The sequence below is a fragment of the Drosophila willistoni genome, chromosome 3R (genome assembly GCF_018902025.1).
Source record: "Drosophila willistoni isolate 14030-0811.24 chromosome 3R, UCI_dwil_1.1, whole genome shotgun sequence".
NCBI lineage: Eukaryota > Metazoa > Arthropoda > Insecta > Diptera > Drosophilidae > Drosophila > Drosophila willistoni.
The window spans coordinates 33,172,491-33,191,560 of NC_061086.1; the positions used below are offsets into that span (position 1 = coordinate 33,172,491).

Genomic DNA, 19,070 nt, shown 5'->3' on the forward strand with positions numbered 1-19,070 from the left:
TATTGTCCTAAGCAGATCTTAATTTTTAACAATTTAGATAAATTCATGTTTTTCTTTTAAATAAATAAAAACATCAGTCGTCATTAGTAACAGAATGTTAAGTTCGGCTGGTTTTGAGTCTAACATAATGTTTTAATAATAATAACAAAATGTTATTATTAGGAATATGTTAATAGGATAACAAAATTGCTAAAGTCACCAATGTACACAGCATTAATAAATATTTACCGTCTAATCTAAAAATAAATATTTGGTTCCATTCGACTTGAATATCGCATCTGCTGAATAAGTTTATAAAAAGATTAAGGAAATTAACCATACAGCTCAACTATTAAAGTGCGAGCTATGAATCTTTTAGGCAAGAACCACTTCATAAAATGTTTAAAACAATATTTATTTAAATCATTATTAAACTTATGATAGTCCTTGTTAATTGATTAATCTTACACATTAAACCCATAGTTTACTCTAGACTAGGTTTGTTTAGCAAGTTTCTTACAAATACCTCAAAACCTAAAGACAATTGTTTTGATTAGATACACTTGGCTATATGATGGCCACCTAAAATTAACAAATTAATACATTTTCCTTAAAATATTATAAAGACCGTCTAATATCAGAAATAAAAAAAAAATTCCTTAAAAACAATAAGATGGAATAAAAATAAATACATAATTCGTCGGATCACCGCCGGCATACGTCACACAGATTTTCAAAAATTAACTAATAATAAAAACGTCAGCTAGTCTCACCGAACAAAAAAAAAAGTTGATATCTCCAAACTAATTTGCACCAATTTGAGGAGACGACTAAACAATAAGGTAAACATCGTTTTCCTCCCCAATGTATTATCGACGACGGAGAAATTAACAGACTCAGTACGCGCATGTACCTCGATAGCGGAAGTCATGGCTGACACGATCTCCAGCGATTCCCTGCGACGCAAGTCATCATCGTCCAGTTCCAGCAACGATGTGGATATTGTGGATCAGATAAATGGCTGCTTTGGGCGTTGGCAATTGCGCACAATATTGTTGATCTTTCTGTGTAAAATTCCGACAGCCTGGTTTATGGCCTGCATCATCTATACGGCGCCATATCCACGCAAGGGAGAATTGGTCTGTCGACCAGCTGGCTGGAATGCCAGTCAATCGCAGGAACTACTTGAAGAGCATACTGAGATAAATACCCTTCTCTCAGAGGAACGGAGCACAGATCGTCTATTCAATGTGGATGTATGCAGCGCCTACGCTCTGAGCTTGACTCAAGGATTTGTGCGGCGCTACGGCCAGGAATGGAATACCAGCTCAAGGGATACGGATTCATCGCATTTGCCGTGTGAGAAGGTGGAACATACCACGGCCTATAAGTCCTTGATCACTCAGTTCGATTTGATTTGCTCGAGACGTGTGCTGGTTGCCGTTACCCAATCCTTTCATGCCTTAGGTGCTCTAGTTGGAGGTCTACTGGCCTATAAAGCTCTCTTTAGCGGACGTTGACGATACTATGCGCAGTACGTTCAAGTGGCCCCTACGACACCAGGACAAAGCCTGTTACGCGCGAGCCCAAGCAGATAACTGCCCACCTCCCACCCGACCGACCGAGGGGTGCAGCCGTATAACGCACGGCACGAATCGCGTGGACAAAATACACAATAGAAAAGACAGACAAACACATAATACTATAGCTATCTATTAACTAAATGGGATAGGATAGATGTTTTAAGCATATTAATAGAAAACTCTGAGCCGATTACAGGGGATAGAAGATTGTAATCAGAGCAGAGGACCCTAAAAGGTTCATGCATAGCATAGTTAGAAGAACAACGACTAAGGGATAAAGGTATTAAAGGATGTCTACTCCGTCTACATGGTACCGACAGATTCACCTGAGCTAATAACTCAGGCGAGTCGATATCACCAATTAGGAGCTTGTGCATAAAAATGACACCAAGCATAATTCTACGGTTAGTTAGGGACGGAAGGTTAATCAAGAGAAGTCTACTAGAATACGAAGGCAAATTGACATTGCGATCCCAGCTTAAGCCACGAAGAGCAAATAGCAAGAACTGCTTTTGAACGGATTCTAGTCTAATCTGGTGCGACTCGTATTGAGGTGACCAAATGCAAGATCCATACTCTAAAATAGGACGGACAAGCGAAGTAAAAAGAACTTTAGTTGTATAGGGGTCATCAAATTCTTTTGACCATCTTTTAATGAAACCCAGGACACTCATGGCCTTTGCGACCGTGGTGGAAATATGGGTGTTAAAATTTAACTTATGGTCCATAAGTACGCCCAAATCATTCATATTATTTAGACGTTCTAAATGGCTGTTGTTTAGAATATAAGTGACCAGTTGAGGAGAGTTACGAAAAAAAGTCATTACCTTACATTTGGTAGTGTTAAGATTTAGTAGATTAAACTGGCACCAGGATTGAAAGTTTTTAAGATCAGCTTGTAGCCGACAAAATGAATCTGTATCTTTATAAGTAAGACAAAGCTTGACATCGTCAGCATACATAAGCACACGCGAATGAACAATGACTGATGGAAGATCGTTAATAAATAGTGTGAAGAGCAGAGGGCCAAGATGACTACCTTGAGGTACACCAGAAGTCACAGAAATGGAAACGGAAAAAGAAGACTTAAAAAGTACCTTCTGTTTTCTATTTGTTAAATATTCTTGAACCCAAGAAAGGAAAAGGGGTGGAAACCCAATGTCGCTCAGCTTAGAAAGTAATAGGGTATGATTAACGGAATCAAAGGCTTTGCTGAAGTCAGTGTATATGACATCAGTTTGTTTACCATTTTTGAACCCCTTGATAATTATTGATGTAAATTCTAAAAGGTTAGTGGTTGTAGATCTACGTTTCACAAACCCATGTTGGGATGGCGAAATAATAGAGCTGCAAAAATGTTGCAATTGAGAAGTTATAATTTTCTCAAAAGCTTTCGGAATAGCGGACAATTTTGAGATACCCCTATAGTTAGAGGCTTCGGACTTTTTGCCATTTTTATGCAGAGGAATAATATATGACTCCTTCCAAATAGATGGAAAAGAGGAAGATTCTACAGACAATAGAAACAATTTTAAAATGGGTTTACATAATGCGTTTGCACAGAACCTGAGTATACATCCAGGAATACCGTCTGGCCCCGGAGAATAAACAGGTTTAACTAATTTAAGTTCGGTAAGAATAGAACTTTCATCAATCACTGGATTGAAAATGCAATTAGCCTTTTTTAAATGATAAGGATACGGACTTGCTCGATATTCCGTTGAGGAATAAGTTGTTTTGAAAAAACTCGCAAACATATCGGCAATTGCCTGATCAGTGCTCGCTTTTTTATTTTGAAAAGACAAAAAAGATGGGTGCACAGAGGTCTTACGTTTAGAATTAACAAAATTATAAAATTGTTTAGGGTCAGAAGAAAACTGAAGCTTACACCGCTGAAGATAATTCTTATAGCATTGTGTATTAAGCATCATGAATTTTGAACGAGCGACTGTATACAGAGCATAATCTGATGAACGACGTGTTTTTTGGAATTTCTTATAATATCGTGTCTTCACATTTTTCAAATTGGATAGCTCGCGAGAGAACCAGGGAGGTTTGTTAAGCCGCTCCAGCCTACCAAGAGGCACACAAATATCAAAGAGTGAATTCAGAGTATCATAGAAAAAACGAACAGCCGAGTTCATATCACTACAATTGTACAGATAAGACCAATCGGTAGTAGCAATGTTTTCATTAAGGCTGGCAAAGTCAGTCTTACGAAAGCACCTAGTTAGTGGTGACTCATTTGAACCAAGTAATGGTGAAAGCAAGGGCAAATCAATTTTTAAATTTAATGTAGGATGAAATTTGTCTTCTGGAAGAACAAATGGTTCGATCCTAGAAACCTCACAATAAGAAGAATCCAATACAAAAATAAGGTCTAACGATTTTCCATTAGAATTTAAGACAGGATTGACTTGGGATAAAGATAAGCCTAGAAGGCCATCAATAAAGTCATGTGACAAAGAGGGCAGCAACGTGGTAGATTCATCTGTTAGTGACCATGCTAAAGCGGGTAAATTAAAATCACCTACAACTATGAGCATGTCTTGGCTCGAAACTAAAGAGGAGACAAACTGAATTGCCTCTAAATGATTTAAATATACCACCATGTCTGACAATGGTGGAATATAGGAACAAGTAATGAAAGCATTGAAAGATTTAAAATTTACTTTAACACCGACAAACTCAATCTCCTGGGTACTAGAAAATTGAATCATTTCAGATGATAAAGCAGCATCCACAGCTATCAGAACGCCACCACCTATGCGAGAAATCCGGTCACGTCTGAAAATAGAAAAGTTTGTGGAAAAAACCGATGCATCAGCAATATCAGGTTTTAGCCACGTCTCTGTGAAAGCTAGAATGTTATGCTCAAAAGAAAGACTATCTACATAGAGATTAGGAAGTTTAGATTTCAGTCCTCTAACGTTCTGGTAACCCAGGTTAAGGGACGAAGCTAGTTTTTTGACACACCAGCAGATGCTGATGTGGCAGGAATAGTATTAGTTGTTGTTGTAGGCAAGCGAATCGGTTGCCGATTTTTCTTTTTTACAGTATATTCCTTAACTATTATATGTTTAGGCCAAAAATCTTCTCGACATATAGTGTCGAAGATATTGGCAGAAACACTAATTTTAAAGGACGAAATGTCCCGAGAATAAGAAAATTTAAACTTTTCCACCGCAATATTCGAGACGTTAACTTTCTTCCGAATATAGGCTATTACATCATCAGATGTGACAACAGGGTCTAGCCTAGAAACAAATATATGTTTCTTTGGTGGTATGCCAACGAGAGGCCGCGGTCCCGAAGCGTCAGCCGCAGCAGTAACGTTGGACAAGTCACCCACTGCAGCAGTCAACTTGTTCACGGGGCCCTCGATAGTTTTAGAACTATCGGCAATTTCCATTGGAATGGGTAATTGCCCAGACACATCGGACACTACAATAGGCATCGTTTTTAAGAGATCATTCCCAGGTGATACCGGTAATTCATTACTAATAGCATTCACAACCGGGCTCTTAAACGATATCAATTGCTGTACATTAGGAGTGGACGGTGCATGAGACCGGTCGGGGACGATAAGAGACGCTGGCGGATCTACAGATACAGAAACACCCCAAGGACTGGTCCTTTTACGTTTCGGAGACTCATTCATAAGCGATAAACTTCTGAACTGAGTCTCCACCGCAGTAAACTCCGCTTGGAGTTTATTAAAACCTGCCCTTAAAGTGTCAAAACTATCTCTAGTCCGCCTCATGAAAGAGCGCATCTCATTCTCGACCTCCCGGCAAGCATCACATCCATATTTTAAGCCACCACCTTTAGCAATAGACTCCTTGATTCTGCCTGTGTAACCTGCACACTTGACGTGAACAGCATTGTCACACAACCAACAAAGAATATAATCATGGGAATCAACCGCATTAGTGGCAACTATGCAATTATTTTTTGAGCAGACAACCATTTTATCAAAAAGTTTAATTTAATTGAAAAAGGAAATACAAAAAAAATAAAAATTCTAAAGGTTAAAAATCTGTGTATAAGAATATACTGACCAGTTCTGACACAAGGGTTAATGTGCAGAGTAAGCCTTCACAACTAAAGAATAAAAAGAAATTAAAAACACAAAAACAAAAACACGTATCACAGAGTCGCGGGTAGGCAAAAGACGAGAGCGCAAATCAATCAAGAATAGGAAAGAGCGGGAGAGCGCGTCAAATTGAACACATGCAACAACAATTTGTACGCAAGAGCGCGAGAGTTAGTTAAAACGGTAAAGACACAAAAGCAAAAGAGATAAACAAAACAACAACACCGCTAATGCAAGTATTGTTGTAAGTTTTGATTTTATTTAAATTTAAACAAAAACGACAGCAAGAATTCGCGAAATGAAAATAAAATTCGGATGTAGTAATTGTTATTAATTAAACCGATAATTTAAGAGTTTCATAAAAGTATTAATTCGCGAGAAAAAATAAAAGTTGATAAGCGCAAAAAAAAAACACGTCCGTCCTCTGCAACGAGTGAAAGTTTATTTCTCAAACAGTAAGTTGTTGACACTCGGAATAATTTGAGCGACATAAACAAATTCAATTTGAATACTTCCAGCATTAGTCCTCGACGTCTGATGCTCTATGGCATGTTGGGTCAAATATTTTGTGGTAATCTCACAGGTTTGGTGGATACCTATCAACTGCATGTCTACTTTCGTTGTCTCACTTCGGTTTTCTGTGCCTTTATGTATACGGCCGGACAGTTTATATGTAAGGCAACCTAAAATATCCAAGACACGAACCTAAAATTTCTGCGTTTTCAGTAAATGACATAACTTCTGGCCAGGCGCGCATTTTGGTAATAACTTTGTCGGAACTCTTTTGGTCTATTGGTTTAATTCTACTGCCGGCTATATCAATATATTTTGACGATTGGAGCTATCTGTATGTGGCCATATCATCATCACTTTTCATACTTGTCTGGCTACATCGTTGGATAGCAGATGCTCCGCGTTGGTTGTTACGCCATCAGCGTATTGAGGAAGCATTGCGAGAACTGCTGGAATCGGCTACCTATAATGGAAGAAAAGTGCCCTTGACTTTGGATGTACAACTTACGATCTATGCCAAGGATTTGGAATCAAAAGATCAGAAAAAACGCAGTTATTGTGGCATATGGGATGGTGAGACAAAGCGAAGTCAATTAATCTACATACATTGCATTTGGGCCTGTGCCTTGGTGTTATATAATATTATTTTGCTAATGATACGCACCTTGGGCAGTGCTCAAGTGCATGTTAATACGGCAGCTTTGGGATTTGCGGAAATGGTTGGAGTGTTTGTGGGTCTTTATTTTATACTATACACCCGGAGACACTGGAGATGGGCCGGAAATCTAATGATAGTAGCAGGAATTTGCACATATTTTGTGTGGCTATTGCCGGAGACTGGTAAGAATTGAAATGTTACTAATGGAAATATATTCTAAGAATGGTTTTACTTACTTTTAGCTCGCAACTCGAGACGTGTGGGACTGGAACTTTTCTTTTGGTTACTCCTAAAGTTTGCCAACTCGGCTTCTATAGCCGTGCTTACCACTTGCACCGGTGAAATGGTGTCGGCGGAGAAACGTGTGTTTTTCCTACTCTCTGTGATCACTTTTAGCCGGCTGTGTCTTGTCTTTAGTCCTTTGCTTACCACTTTGGTGGTTATTCATCCACTTGTGCCCATCACAATTATTGCCACTCTAGGCTGGATATATGGACTGGCTTTACGGCGACTCAATCGCTACTATTGGAATACGGAACAACCGCATATTGATCATGTTCCCACTCCAAATACCTATCGCCGCAATTCGGCCCTCATATTGAGACGCAGAAGTTCAACTAGCTCCGAAGTTAGTGGCTTCAGCAATGAATTACTATCTAATTTTGAACACAATCTGGCTGTTAGCATTGCTGATATATGGCACATAAATTTTAATCCCATCAATGAACTGGAAGAAATAGAATTAAATGAAAAGGCTGTCAAATCGCGCAGCTTGGAAACAGTATAACAAAAATCAATGCTGCCTAGAAGTATGCAACGTTTAGTCTTCAAATAATTGTGATCAATAAAGAAAAATTAGAATTATTACCATAAGAAATCTTTAAGCAAAATGAAAACAATTTAAATTGATTAGAATTAAATAAACCTTTTCTATTTTTAGAAACAAAATAACATATTACGTAATACATTAAGCCCCTTTTTTAATTTTAAAAAATTATTTTTAAAAATTTTCCAACAAATTCTTTTCAGACAGCAAACCTCTGGTAACTGGTTTTTATGGCTCTGCTAATACATCATAAAAACCAGCCTTTTTCCATTTCTTTCCATTAAATTAAAATGGAGGCCAGTGGTTTGGCGGAATTTCATCTTTAAGTCGAGTAGTTGCTGTCATTTTGGACGTCATGCCCCCATATGCTAATTAGATTAAATTAAAAATTAATATGGAATTAGCAATAATTAAACATGTGACAAATTCAATTAGATCCCGAATCACAATATTCTGCACAATCTTAAGACCACACCAAACAAATAAGAAATTAATGTAGGCCAACAATGCATTGAATTTGTCATTGAGCAGAATAAAGAGAACTATAGCCACAGGTAGACTATAAAGATTAAAATAGAATATTGCACAAAAGACATATTGCAATCTAAAGTACTAAGTATTGATAACTAAATTACTGCGATACTATTTAGTTCCTAGTCTAGCCCAGCAACTAAGCGAGGGGTAAGCAAACAAAATAAAAACTAATACCATTAGAAAGCTAAAATATCGATTACATTAAAATTAAATATTAAATGGGTAAACAATAAATTTAAACGGAAATGAAGTTTCAGTCATTTGCCATGCGTTAACCATTTTTGTTGAACTACTTTGTCCTGGTCTTGGACAATTTTTGGAGCACATCAGTTCAGCTACAGTTCAATAGATTTATTTTATTTTCACTATTATTATTATTATTTACGCAAATTCATTAAGAAAATTAACGCCTCGAGACGCTTTGTCGTTGTCTTCGTTCGTTTGCCGTTCGATTTGGTCGTCAGTTGCCATTTGATTCTCAACGGATTGGGACGCGTGTTCGCGAACTGAAACTGAATTCGATTGTCGCCGCGACGTGCAAATTGGAAAGCAATCCATATAGACAATATTTATTGTCGCTTAATTAATTTATATTAATTTGTATGCAATCAAATAAGCAAACAGAAAATACACCAAAACATATATACATATATTCAAGTGAGAATGAAATGCAAGTGAAGCAAAACAATTATGCCTTGTGCTTTTCACAGTCTTGTTAATTGAAACCAAATTATTATTGAAAATGTAAGCAATTTAATTTTCAATTGAAGCAGCAATAAGTATTTTATCTTTCTTTTGGAGTTTATTAATGCCACAGTTGACTTTCAAAAAAAATACAGACTCGGAAAATATAAAAAATAATTAATTAAGCATGGCTTGACATTACCAAAACTATTGGGAATTTCAATAGAAATAGAACTTTATGGTTATATGTAATCAAGCTTAATGGCTAATGCTCAGGAATAAATTTCTATATAAATTGGTATATTTCTTTCATGTGAACAACTAAACATTTATCTGTGCGTTATTATACAGTTGGAGCCACGATAATAGATTCATTCTGTTCTATTTTGTTTAAAATCATTCAAGTTGAAATTTTGAACGTTATTTTTATTTTTATAATTTTTTTTTTGTGGTATCAAATAAAAAGTTAAATAAAAACTTTTACAAAAATGCAAACAGCTTAATGCTTGAGGCTGACTTTATTATTTTATTGGAAAAAATGTGTGCTCTTGCAAAAACCGTAAAAAAAAGTTTAATAAAATCTGTATTCTAGAGAATGATGGCCTTATTCTTCTCATAATAAAATATAGCCAAAATATATATAATTGCTTTCTTAGCTTTCTTGGATTTTACATTAACTTAATATTTTGCTGAGTTCCTTTTATTGAAATTCACAAATTCTGCTATGCAAGCTAATAATTAGCATAAACTATGCAACCCATTATTTATAATATACGTAATCTAGATCATATTTTATCAATATAAAAGAGAAAATTGAACTCTCTGAAACGAAAATATAGCCTATGGACGCCTATAAAATATTGTAGGTTCATATTGAATGGTTGTACTTTAATTATTTATTTATACTCAATAGCCTTCACTTCTCTGACATTCTTTGATATATTTGAGTTGCACAATCCATTACTGCTGCACTCCAATTCTAATTAATTTGCATTTGGAGCAAGTTTAGACAAGTCGTCAAAATGACTAATTACACGACCTGCCCATGAAAATTTGAAGTCAACCAATAAATGAGGAAATTGAAATTATTCAATATTCTTTGTATATATGCATGCATTGGCGGACCAGTTTTCACCTAGGCATTTAGCACCACCTGTTAAATTTGAAGTTAAAATATTTGCTGACCAGGTGACAGACAGATATCGATATAGAGATATAACTCCGGTTCGATGTGGAACTGAAGACAATGTCAGATTAGCACCTTTTTGGTCAATATTCCGCTAAATACACAAATATACATAGTATATGAAGTTTTGCCAATCAATCAAGTAAATATTGTCTCATATTAATCCTACGATCACCACTTGAAAAAATGTTTTGTATCTTTAATCTTTGTTCAGTGTCTGTTTGTTGCAAATCAAATCAAATAATCGACTGATATCATTTTACTGATAAGGCTGTGATTTCTGATTTTATCTTAAAAGGCAAAGTCGAACACAATTTCTTTATGTGAATATATTTGTTGAAGATTTGATTGTGTAAAATTCGTTAATTAATCGATCAGTGTTTAGTGGTTTCAGTCTGAGAGTCCTGGCAATAAAGAAGAGACAGAAGAGACGGAAAAAACCAAAATAAAAAACCACGAAATATAAATTTCTGTCCTTACCCAGAAAGATTCATTGAACCTTTGACGATGAATGCGCCGGAGAACCCAACCAAGTCGAATGCGTTCGTGAAATCTCAAAAAAAATAAAAATGAGAATATAAATAAAGATGCTGATCTAAAGGACTGATAGCAGAGACTAATGACCCAATTAGAATGGGTATCCTACGAGCAGAGAAATTGCATTATCGAGATTTATTAAGTGTTTCCAACACTTAATTTCTCAAATCAAATAAGCACTTAATGGAATTGATAACCTGTTTTAAAATAAGAACAAAATAATATTAATGAAAATAATTATTAACTTACCCATCACTGCATCGCCACTGCAAAAAGGGATGTTGACTAGCGGAAGGGCAACACACCCACAACAACTAAACGGGGCTCCCCTAAGTAGCAGCTTCTTGTATAAGCTCTCGCCCTCTCTGCTGTAGTCTCTCTCACTCTTATAGTTCTTCCTCTTACTTAGTCGCTCGGCGCTTTCACATTACGGAGCATCTCTCTTTATCTTTATCTCTCAGCCATACGTTTAGTCGTCCTCTCTGTCATTAGTTACCTTTCGAGAACGTTTATCTTGTGTGGGCAAGAGGGAGAGAGAGGTGAAAAGAAAGAAAGTAAGGTTATCCCGCGCTATAAATTGTCATTGCCAAAACGTTTCAAATTCTACATAAAAATCTAATTAATTTAATAAATTCCTTTTAAAATGGATCAACTTATTTCCAATTTTTAGCGAAATAATTTTATTTTATTTTATTAATTATTAAAAAGCTATCTAATAGCTTTGGGTCCGATCCATAAACTAAAGTTTTCAAAAACTCAGACAGACATATCATATACGCCACCGATCTATATATTCCACGATCGGCGACTTTATTTGACAGCAGCAATTAGTCAGCTTAATAATAAATAGCTTAATTGAGCTGTACGTCTAATATTTAAACAGCTTATTTCTTGTGAAATCCTAGAACAATACTTTCTATTTAACTTTACAGAACAAAAACAATTTTTTTTTTGCAATATCTCTATAAAGTGCTTATAATAGCAACGACAAATTAATCCCTCATAAATAGAGATCTAATGAAAAAATCAATTGGTGTTTTAAACTAATTTAAATTGATGTAATTTAATTGCGGTTAATTTTAGATTACAATGTTTAAAACTATATAGGATTTTGTACTTTTTTTAGAACTGTTTCTTACACTATTCATAATTATAATATGAAGACAAATATAAAGACTTTTGGAAAAAGATTCACTTCAAACAGTTTGAAACCCAGTAAAGTTATGTTTTATAAATGTTTTGTTTTTTTGCGAGCCTTTTGATTGGCAAAAACTATTTAGTTTCTGACTTAAGTTTTTTTTATAATCTTATCTAAATAAACATAGAGTACATTAGCAATAAGTTTGCTTTACAAATAGCTTAGCTTATCGAATATACCTATTCCTTTGACAAGTGTATGATTTGAGCTTGTAAAAATCAATGAAATGAACATTTAACCACAAATATGTGAAGTATTCGAGTGATATTCAATGCTGTTTCCATCTGCTGTCTACCGAATTCAATTGATATCAATTGATTGAATAGACAGAGTTCCCTCTGTTTGCCAGTTTGAGGGACAATTGGAATTGTAAGAACTGACAAATGTTTTCTATTTCACAGAATGAACCATTAGCCCTGGAAAAAAAGTTAATGTATCAAAACCCCCAAACCGAAATGGCCAATCATTCGCCGGAACGAGCTGAACCCACTCCTTCTCAGACACCAAGTCCACAATTAACCCATCGACGTCACAACTCCACATCACAAAATGACAGGAACTCTATTAAACGAGTTTCAAGCCCCACTCCAAGTAGTACTGATATTATTGGTGATGTTGTCGGTGATTTTGGCATTTGGCAGTTGAGAACTATATTGATTCTATTCCTCTGCAAGATTCCTGCTGCCTGGTTTATGGCCTGCATCATATTCACAGGACCAGAACTCTATGCTGGCTCCGAATTCATCTGCGATACAAACTACTTGGATGCTGGAGCCAATTCTAGCATGATCTCTAATGATCAATGTTATGTGGTGGATGGGATGACTGGCAGTAGAAGAGAGTGCGAACATTTTATCTATATATCAGACTTCGATTCCCTGATCATGAAATTCAATTTGGTTTGTCTGAGAGATATATTTGTGGCTTGGACACAATATTGGCATTTGTTTGGTGTTCTAGTTGGCGGTGTTGTGGGCACCAAAATGATGACCAGCATTAGTCCAAGAAGCACCTATTGTGTGGGTGCTGTGGCCCAGATTGTATGCGGAGTTGTTACCGGCTATGCCCAGGATTTCAATTTGCATTGCGCCTTTCGTTGCCTGTCAGCTGTGTGTTGTGCCATTATGTTCACAGCTGGTCAGGCTATATGTAAGTTGGATCAACCATAACTTTGATATCGATCTCTATATACTCTGTCCTTCCAGTTGCCGACATCACAAGCGGTATTCATCGCATAGGGGCCATCATTTTATATGACACTTTCTGGTCGATTGGTGTCATTCTCTTGCCTGGTCTTTCCTCATTCTTCAATAGTTGGTCCCTGATCTATGTGGGCATTACGTTTCCCACAATTATGTTAATATTCCTACTCTACTGGACACCTGACTCACCGCGTTGGCTACTTCGTCATGCTGTTGATCGTTATTCCATTGACAATGTCGAGGAAATTCTAAGGGAAGGAGCTAAGATCAATGATCGTACCTTTAAGATTCCACAAGATTTCCGTCAGCAGTTGGAACAGTTAAGTGAGACATTAAAGGCACAACCAGCTCCACCTTCATGGAAGGAATTGTGGGTTGGCAAGCGAGCCAAGACCCATATGATAGCTGCTCATTTGGCTTTGGCCTTCTTTGTCATTAACTTTATGGGCATGCTTCTGAATATACGTTCATTTGGCAGAGATTATCTAGTGCCCAATACCATTGCCATGGGTAAGAAATCATACAGATTATCAAAGAGTGTTTTAGAATGATTGATTTTTTAGGATTCTCTGAGATTGTTGGCTGCTTTCTAGCTTTACATTTCACACTCAAACATAATAAATGGAAATGGCAATGTGCTGGCATTTTCAATATACTGGCTGGTTTCCTTGGCTGCTTGGGTTGGATCTGGACAGATGCGGATAGCAGTAAGTATTAAATACTTACTTACTATTATTTACCTCGAACTAATTGTCTGGCGCTTCTTCTTAGTGGATGTCGATGTAAAGGTCACCCTTTGGATGATTATAGCAACCATACCCAAGGCAGCTGTTTCCTGTGCTCAATCCATGTTGTTGGCTTGCATGAATGAAGTGATGCCACCGAATAAGAAGCAACTATATGTCTTTTCCGTAGTCACCTGGGCTCGTGTGTGGTTGCTATCGGCTCCATTCTTCAATGTTCTAAAGAAAATTGATACCGCCCTGTCTCTTACCTCATATTGTGTATTTAGCATTTTGGGTGGCATTTGCACATCTCTAATCTTAACGCCCAGGACAAGTGTTTCACCTGTGGTGCCTCAGTTGGTGGTGGAGCACGACAAGAAGGACCAATCATCGCCGCTAAATGCTCCAGTTTGGACCGTAGAATCGGAAGTGAATAATACCAGATTATAGATAATTTTTTTATGGATTTGCCAATTTGTATTAGCTTTTCTCTCTGTGATTAGTTTAAGATTAAATGCGATTAAAGTGTAAAGCATATTTTATTGATTCTTTAATTGAGTATTACTAAAATATGAGATAAATAGACAGCATATAGAAGCACAGATGAAGAAATATCCAAAACCAATAGATTCTAAAAAAATCAGAGATGTAAAGATCAGTCAAAGGAACTCAATGAAAAATGTAAATATATGTAAATATATGATCGTTAAGTTGCCTTAACAAAAATTGTTTTATATTATTTTTTGAGAAACTTTTAAATAAGAAAAGATACTGTAAGCAATTTTGGCCATTCATAGAAAATGATATAATGTGGTTTCTGTGGATAAATCACTTACTTAGTAATCACCCATTTATTTGAGTCCACTGTAAACTTCTCTTTGTGTAAATATTTATTTATGCCTATCATATGACGCCTCACATAGTCATCATAGTTCAATTCATCAAGATTCCAATAGAGCATTGGAAATGTGCCATTCTCGATGATTTCCTTGAAATGAAAGCGACTGCTATTCTTAAAGATCCATTCGTTTAACGAAAAGAAACTGCCTGAAGAGATTAAGAAATAACTATTATTATAAATGTCAATTAATTACTTAAATCTAATGCTAAATACCTGCCAGACACGCTTGACGAAACTTTTTGGCAATGGGTGTGACCATACGCCTTTTTTGCCTTAGTATTAGAGTCCTTAGGTCCATTAGCAGAGCGGGCACAAAATGCAATAACCACACAGCCAATTCATGTTTCAGGGCATTGCGACGATATTTAAAATTTGGAAACATAATCATACGTTTGGTGGGATAGATACGAGACCATTTCATAGTCAGATCGCCCAAACGTTGCCAGGTTATGGGATTGGTCACTCCGGAAGTGGCATTACAGATGCTAATGCTGCCCAATCGAGACTTGTGGATCATCATGATCATAGCATTTACCACAAAATCGACAGGGATGATATCGCATATCATATCCTTATCACCCAATATGCTGCTAATGCCGCCTTTGCCGATTTCCATCATTATGCCACTTATGGCCTGAATATTATCAATCCAACCGGGATAGGGTTCCCGGTAAGCTGCTGTCACAATCGAGGGTCGCACAATCACAATGGGGATTATATGTCTATAGGAATTGACTATCTGTTCGGCAATGGATTTGGTAAATGTATAAGTATTCACATGTGGTCCTTTTATATAGTCGGCTAGACGATTAAGATACTCTTCGGGTATTTTACGTGTGCAGGTAAGAAATTGTAACCAATCGACTGGTGGCATTGTGGGATAGATTTTCTCATCGACATATTTACGACCTGGATTACAATAGGCAGTCGAAACATAAAGGAAACTCTGTGGAAGACAAACATAAGCCACACACACAATAATAATCGAGTCTTTGCATTTGTTTACTTAAAGTATTATTTCGCACCTTCAATTGTTTCATATTTCTACAGAGTTCCAGTAAATTGTAAGTGGCCACCGAATTGACACGAGCTGCCACTTTAAGGCATTCATTGAAACGCACCTGTAAAACGAATCCATTTACTCTAAAATTGGCCCATTCAAGCCAGCTCAATCACTCACCGTTGCTGCACTATGGAAAATAATATTCACCTCGCTGCACAGCTCCACTCTATCGGAGGCATTCAAACCTGTTGAAAGTGGAAGACACTTGACGTCAAACACACACACAAACAATTTTCACTTCAAAAGCTAACTAACCAAAATTATCATCCTCAATGTTGCCAGCAAAATATGAGATTTTCTTCATACGTTCCGGATGGGCTTCTCGTAAACGTTCGAAAATAGTATTCCTTAGAAAACCTTGGAATCTCTGTTCCACTGGTATACCATTTTTAGGGCGTATCAGCATATAGATACGCTTGATTTGTGGAAAACTCCATAACAACTTTTCCAGCAGAGCTTTACCCACAAATCCAGTGGCACCTGAAAAATAAATATACAATAGATTCTTGATTGTTTGGAATATTTATTTATTTGTATTTGTTTTACCCGTTATAAATACCACTGAATCGTTATAGATATCCGATTTTTCTACCATATTTTGCACTTTAGAGTTATCCATGTTGTGGCCACTTTGCTGCCGCAATTGCAACTGATGCAGCAGCATTTCCACACACTTTTCGCCATCAACAAAGCAGGTTGTTTGCTTCCAATGAAAGTGAAAATGAAATGAAAAACAACTAGACGGTCCTAGAAAAACAAGTTTTTTCTCTTTGGCAACAACAACAACAAACTCTCCGACGTAACTCTTTTATTTTGTTTTTGCCAAAGAGGTTTCCATTACATCATGCAATAATAATTTGGCACTGTTTTATTTCTGGTTCATGATCAAAGTTAAGGAAGAGTTCCAGGGCAGTCTAGAGACCTAAAAAAATTTCCATTCAAGTTATTCTGAACTTTTTTTTGCCAAAACATAGAACGTCAACTAAACTTACCTTGCCTACCTTTATTTCAATTGGTATTGGTTTTTATTTGTATAATTGTTTAACAATAATCACATTCACAAGTTACATTTATTAATAAAGTCTGGGTTAGTCAGTTCGATTGTTGATTCATTCATTTAGGATGGGGGGACGTATTTATATTGGAGAATTGGCCAAACAATTGGGACGTCTGATTAAATTTGATTAGCGACGATATCGTTGGGTCGTACAAGATCGAAGCCCTCTGTCGCGTTTACTTGCTAGAGTGAGACTCTATGCTAAGTAGCAGTCATGCTGTTGGATTGACAGTCTCAAGACGTGGCAACTCAAATTCCATAAAGATGTCGGAACAATCGTATATTTCGGATACGCCCAAAGGACGACGCCTCTCGCCCATACCAGATATAATGGCACAAATTTCACATATATCCACCAATACAGATCCGGAGGGAAGTGAATCTCCAGTGATCTCGAGAAGAGACAACACTCAGCCGGAAGAGGATATTATAGCCCATATATTGGGTGATTTTGGTGTCTGGCAATTGCGCTCCATTTTGATTATTTTCCTGTGTAAAATACCCGCCGCTTGGTTCATGGCCCTGATTATATTCACTGCCCCTGAGATCTATCCTGGCGAGGAGTTCAATTGTGATACGAATTCTTATGGAGCAGCAGATAATTGCACCGTTTCGGTAGATCAATGCTATGTGGTGGTGGCCTATGGGAACTCCAGCTATGCCATGCGCCAGTGTCAGAAGTTCCATTATGCACAGAAGTTTCGTTCCCTGATCATGGAATTCGATTTGGTGTGCCTGTGCGATATATTTGTAGCCTGGTCACAGTATTGGCATCTCTTTGGCATGTTCATTGGTGGCGTTGTGGCCACCAGATTGTTGCGTGTTCTCAGTCCACGCAGAGTTTACGCCACTGGCATTTGGGCCCTGCTGGGATGTGGCCTAATCACAGGACTAGTCAATGACTTCAGTTTGCATTGTGCCTTTCGCTGTTTGTCAGCAGTTTCATGCTCCTTTATGATCACCGCTGGACAGGCTATATGTGAGTGAAAAATTAGACTCTACTGATATTCTATATTCTATTCGGATTTTTTTTGTTTGCAGTCACGGACATCACTGCGGGCAAACATCGTCAAGGTGCTCTTTTGATGTATGATACATTCTGGGCATTGGCTTTGATCTTTTTGCCGGGCATAGCATCTTTCGCTCACAGTTGGCGTCACATTTACTTGGGCATCACCTTGCCATCAATTGCCATAGTTGTTCTCCTGCCCTGGACACCAGATTCACCACGTTGGCTGCTTAAACACACCAAGAACTCACGGGACACAGTAGACTTAATATTGCAGGCGGCTCGCATCAATGATCGTTTATTTAAGGTACCCAAAGATTTACCTCTTCAGTTAGAGCTGCTCAGGGAGAAACTGCTAGATCAGCCCCCTCCGGCACGTTGGCTGGAGTTGTGGCGCGGCAAGAAACGAGTTAAGCTATATATGATAGTCACTCACATGGCTCTAGCCACATTTCTTATCAGCCATATGGGGTTGCTTTTGAATATACGCTCTTTTGGCCGGGACTATCTTGCACCCAATACAATGGGCATTGGCTTTGCCGAGCTTTTGGGCTGTTTTCTGGCATTGCACCTGACCTTCCATCACAATACCCGTAAATGGCAATGGGCAGGAGGCTTCTGTATACTAGGTGGCCTTGTAGGCTGCCTCTGTTGGTTCTTCAGTGATGTAGAAATGCCCGAGGTCTATGAGATTATATTATGGATGTTTTTCGCAGCCTTGCCAAAGGCAGCAGTATCCTGTGCCCAGTCCATGATACTGGCTTGCATGGGAGAACTGGTGCCGCCGGAGCAAAATGCTCCATTTGCCTTTTCAGTGGTCACCTGGGCAAGAGTTTGGCTACTTTCTGCCTCATTTCTTACCATGCTCAAGCAGCTTCATATAGCCTTATCTCTGACTGCTTTCTGTGTGCTGGTTATTCTGGGTGGCCTGTGCACTTGTTGTTTGGTAACCCCGAAAAAAGAAGAACCCAAAATCGTTAGACAGACTAGCCAGGTATATCATCATAATATTTATAATACACATTTATAGGTTTAAATAATATAAGTTTTTTAGTTATTACAATTATTTAAGCAACATTTTTGGTCTCATTTAATTAGTTTGAAAATGCGTTCAAGTGAATTATCCCCATCACCAAAAAGTATGCAACATCAAAAATGGAGATTTCCAATTGCAAATGAAAATATGGTACATGCAAAAATCTTTCACACTTCATATTAGATGATGATGCATTTCTCTATAAAATATACAAAAGGTAAAATCGAAAAGGCCAATTCATATTACTTAATTTACATGGCAATCTTTGTGAGTTACTTTTTGG

At 37.3% G+C, this 19,070-nt stretch overlaps 4 protein-coding genes and 1 long non-coding RNA gene across 5 annotated transcripts; 3 read left to right on the forward strand and 2 right to left on the reverse strand.

Moving 5' to 3' along the window:
- Positions 1-908: 908 nt before the first annotated feature.
- On the forward strand, positions 909-7,777 carry LOC6649739 (solute carrier family 22 member 1). The gene is made up of 4 exons (XM_002072324.4): positions 909-1,483; positions 6,171-6,331; positions 6,385-7,011; positions 7,072-7,777. Exons 1-4 carry the CDS (start codon positions 909-911, stop codon positions 7,614-7,616), a joined length of 1,908 nt encoding a protein of 635 aa, XP_002072360.2. The 3' UTR covers positions 7,617-7,777.
- Positions 7,778-8,670: 893 nt separating this feature from the next.
- Positions 8,671-14,253, forward strand: LOC6649740 (solute carrier family 22 member 13). Its single transcript, XM_002072325.3, has 5 exons — positions 8,671-8,933; positions 12,196-12,943; positions 13,000-13,506; positions 13,560-13,703; positions 13,768-14,253. The coding sequence occupies exons 2-5, from the start codon at positions 12,226-12,228 to the stop codon at positions 14,169-14,171; spliced, it is 1,773 nt and encodes a 590-aa protein (XP_002072361.2). The 5' UTR covers positions 8,671-8,933; positions 12,196-12,225; the 3' UTR covers positions 14,172-14,253.
- LOC111519366 lies at positions 10,364-11,140 on the reverse strand. The gene is made up of 3 exons (XR_002724337.2): positions 10,846-11,140; positions 10,540-10,612; positions 10,364-10,463 (listed from the first exon to the last, which is right to left on the reverse strand). It is a non-coding gene; the product is annotated as an uncharacterized LOC111519366 (long non-coding RNA).
- Positions 14,254-14,285: 32 nt separating the features above from the next.
- LOC6649741 (putative fatty acyl-CoA reductase CG5065) lies at positions 14,286-16,968 on the reverse strand. The gene is made up of 8 exons (XM_002072326.3): positions 16,678-16,968; positions 16,232-16,607; positions 15,941-16,165; positions 15,803-15,870; positions 15,648-15,743; positions 14,836-15,568; positions 14,558-14,768; positions 14,286-14,352 (listed from the first exon to the last, which is right to left on the reverse strand). The coding sequence occupies exons 2-8, from the start codon at positions 16,347-16,349 to the stop codon at positions 14,286-14,288; spliced, it is 1,518 nt and encodes a 505-aa protein (XP_002072362.2). The 5' UTR covers positions 16,350-16,607; positions 16,678-16,968.
- Positions 16,969-17,005: 37 nt separating this feature from the next.
- On the forward strand, positions 17,006-18,781 carry LOC6649742 (solute carrier family 22 member 3). Its single transcript, XM_002072327.4, has 2 exons — positions 17,006-17,721; positions 17,784-18,781. The coding sequence occupies exons 1-2, from the start codon at positions 17,007-17,009 to the stop codon at positions 18,779-18,781; spliced, it is 1,713 nt and encodes a 570-aa protein (XP_002072363.4). The 5' UTR covers position 17,006.
- The last annotated feature ends 289 nt before the right edge of the window (positions 18,782-19,070 follow it).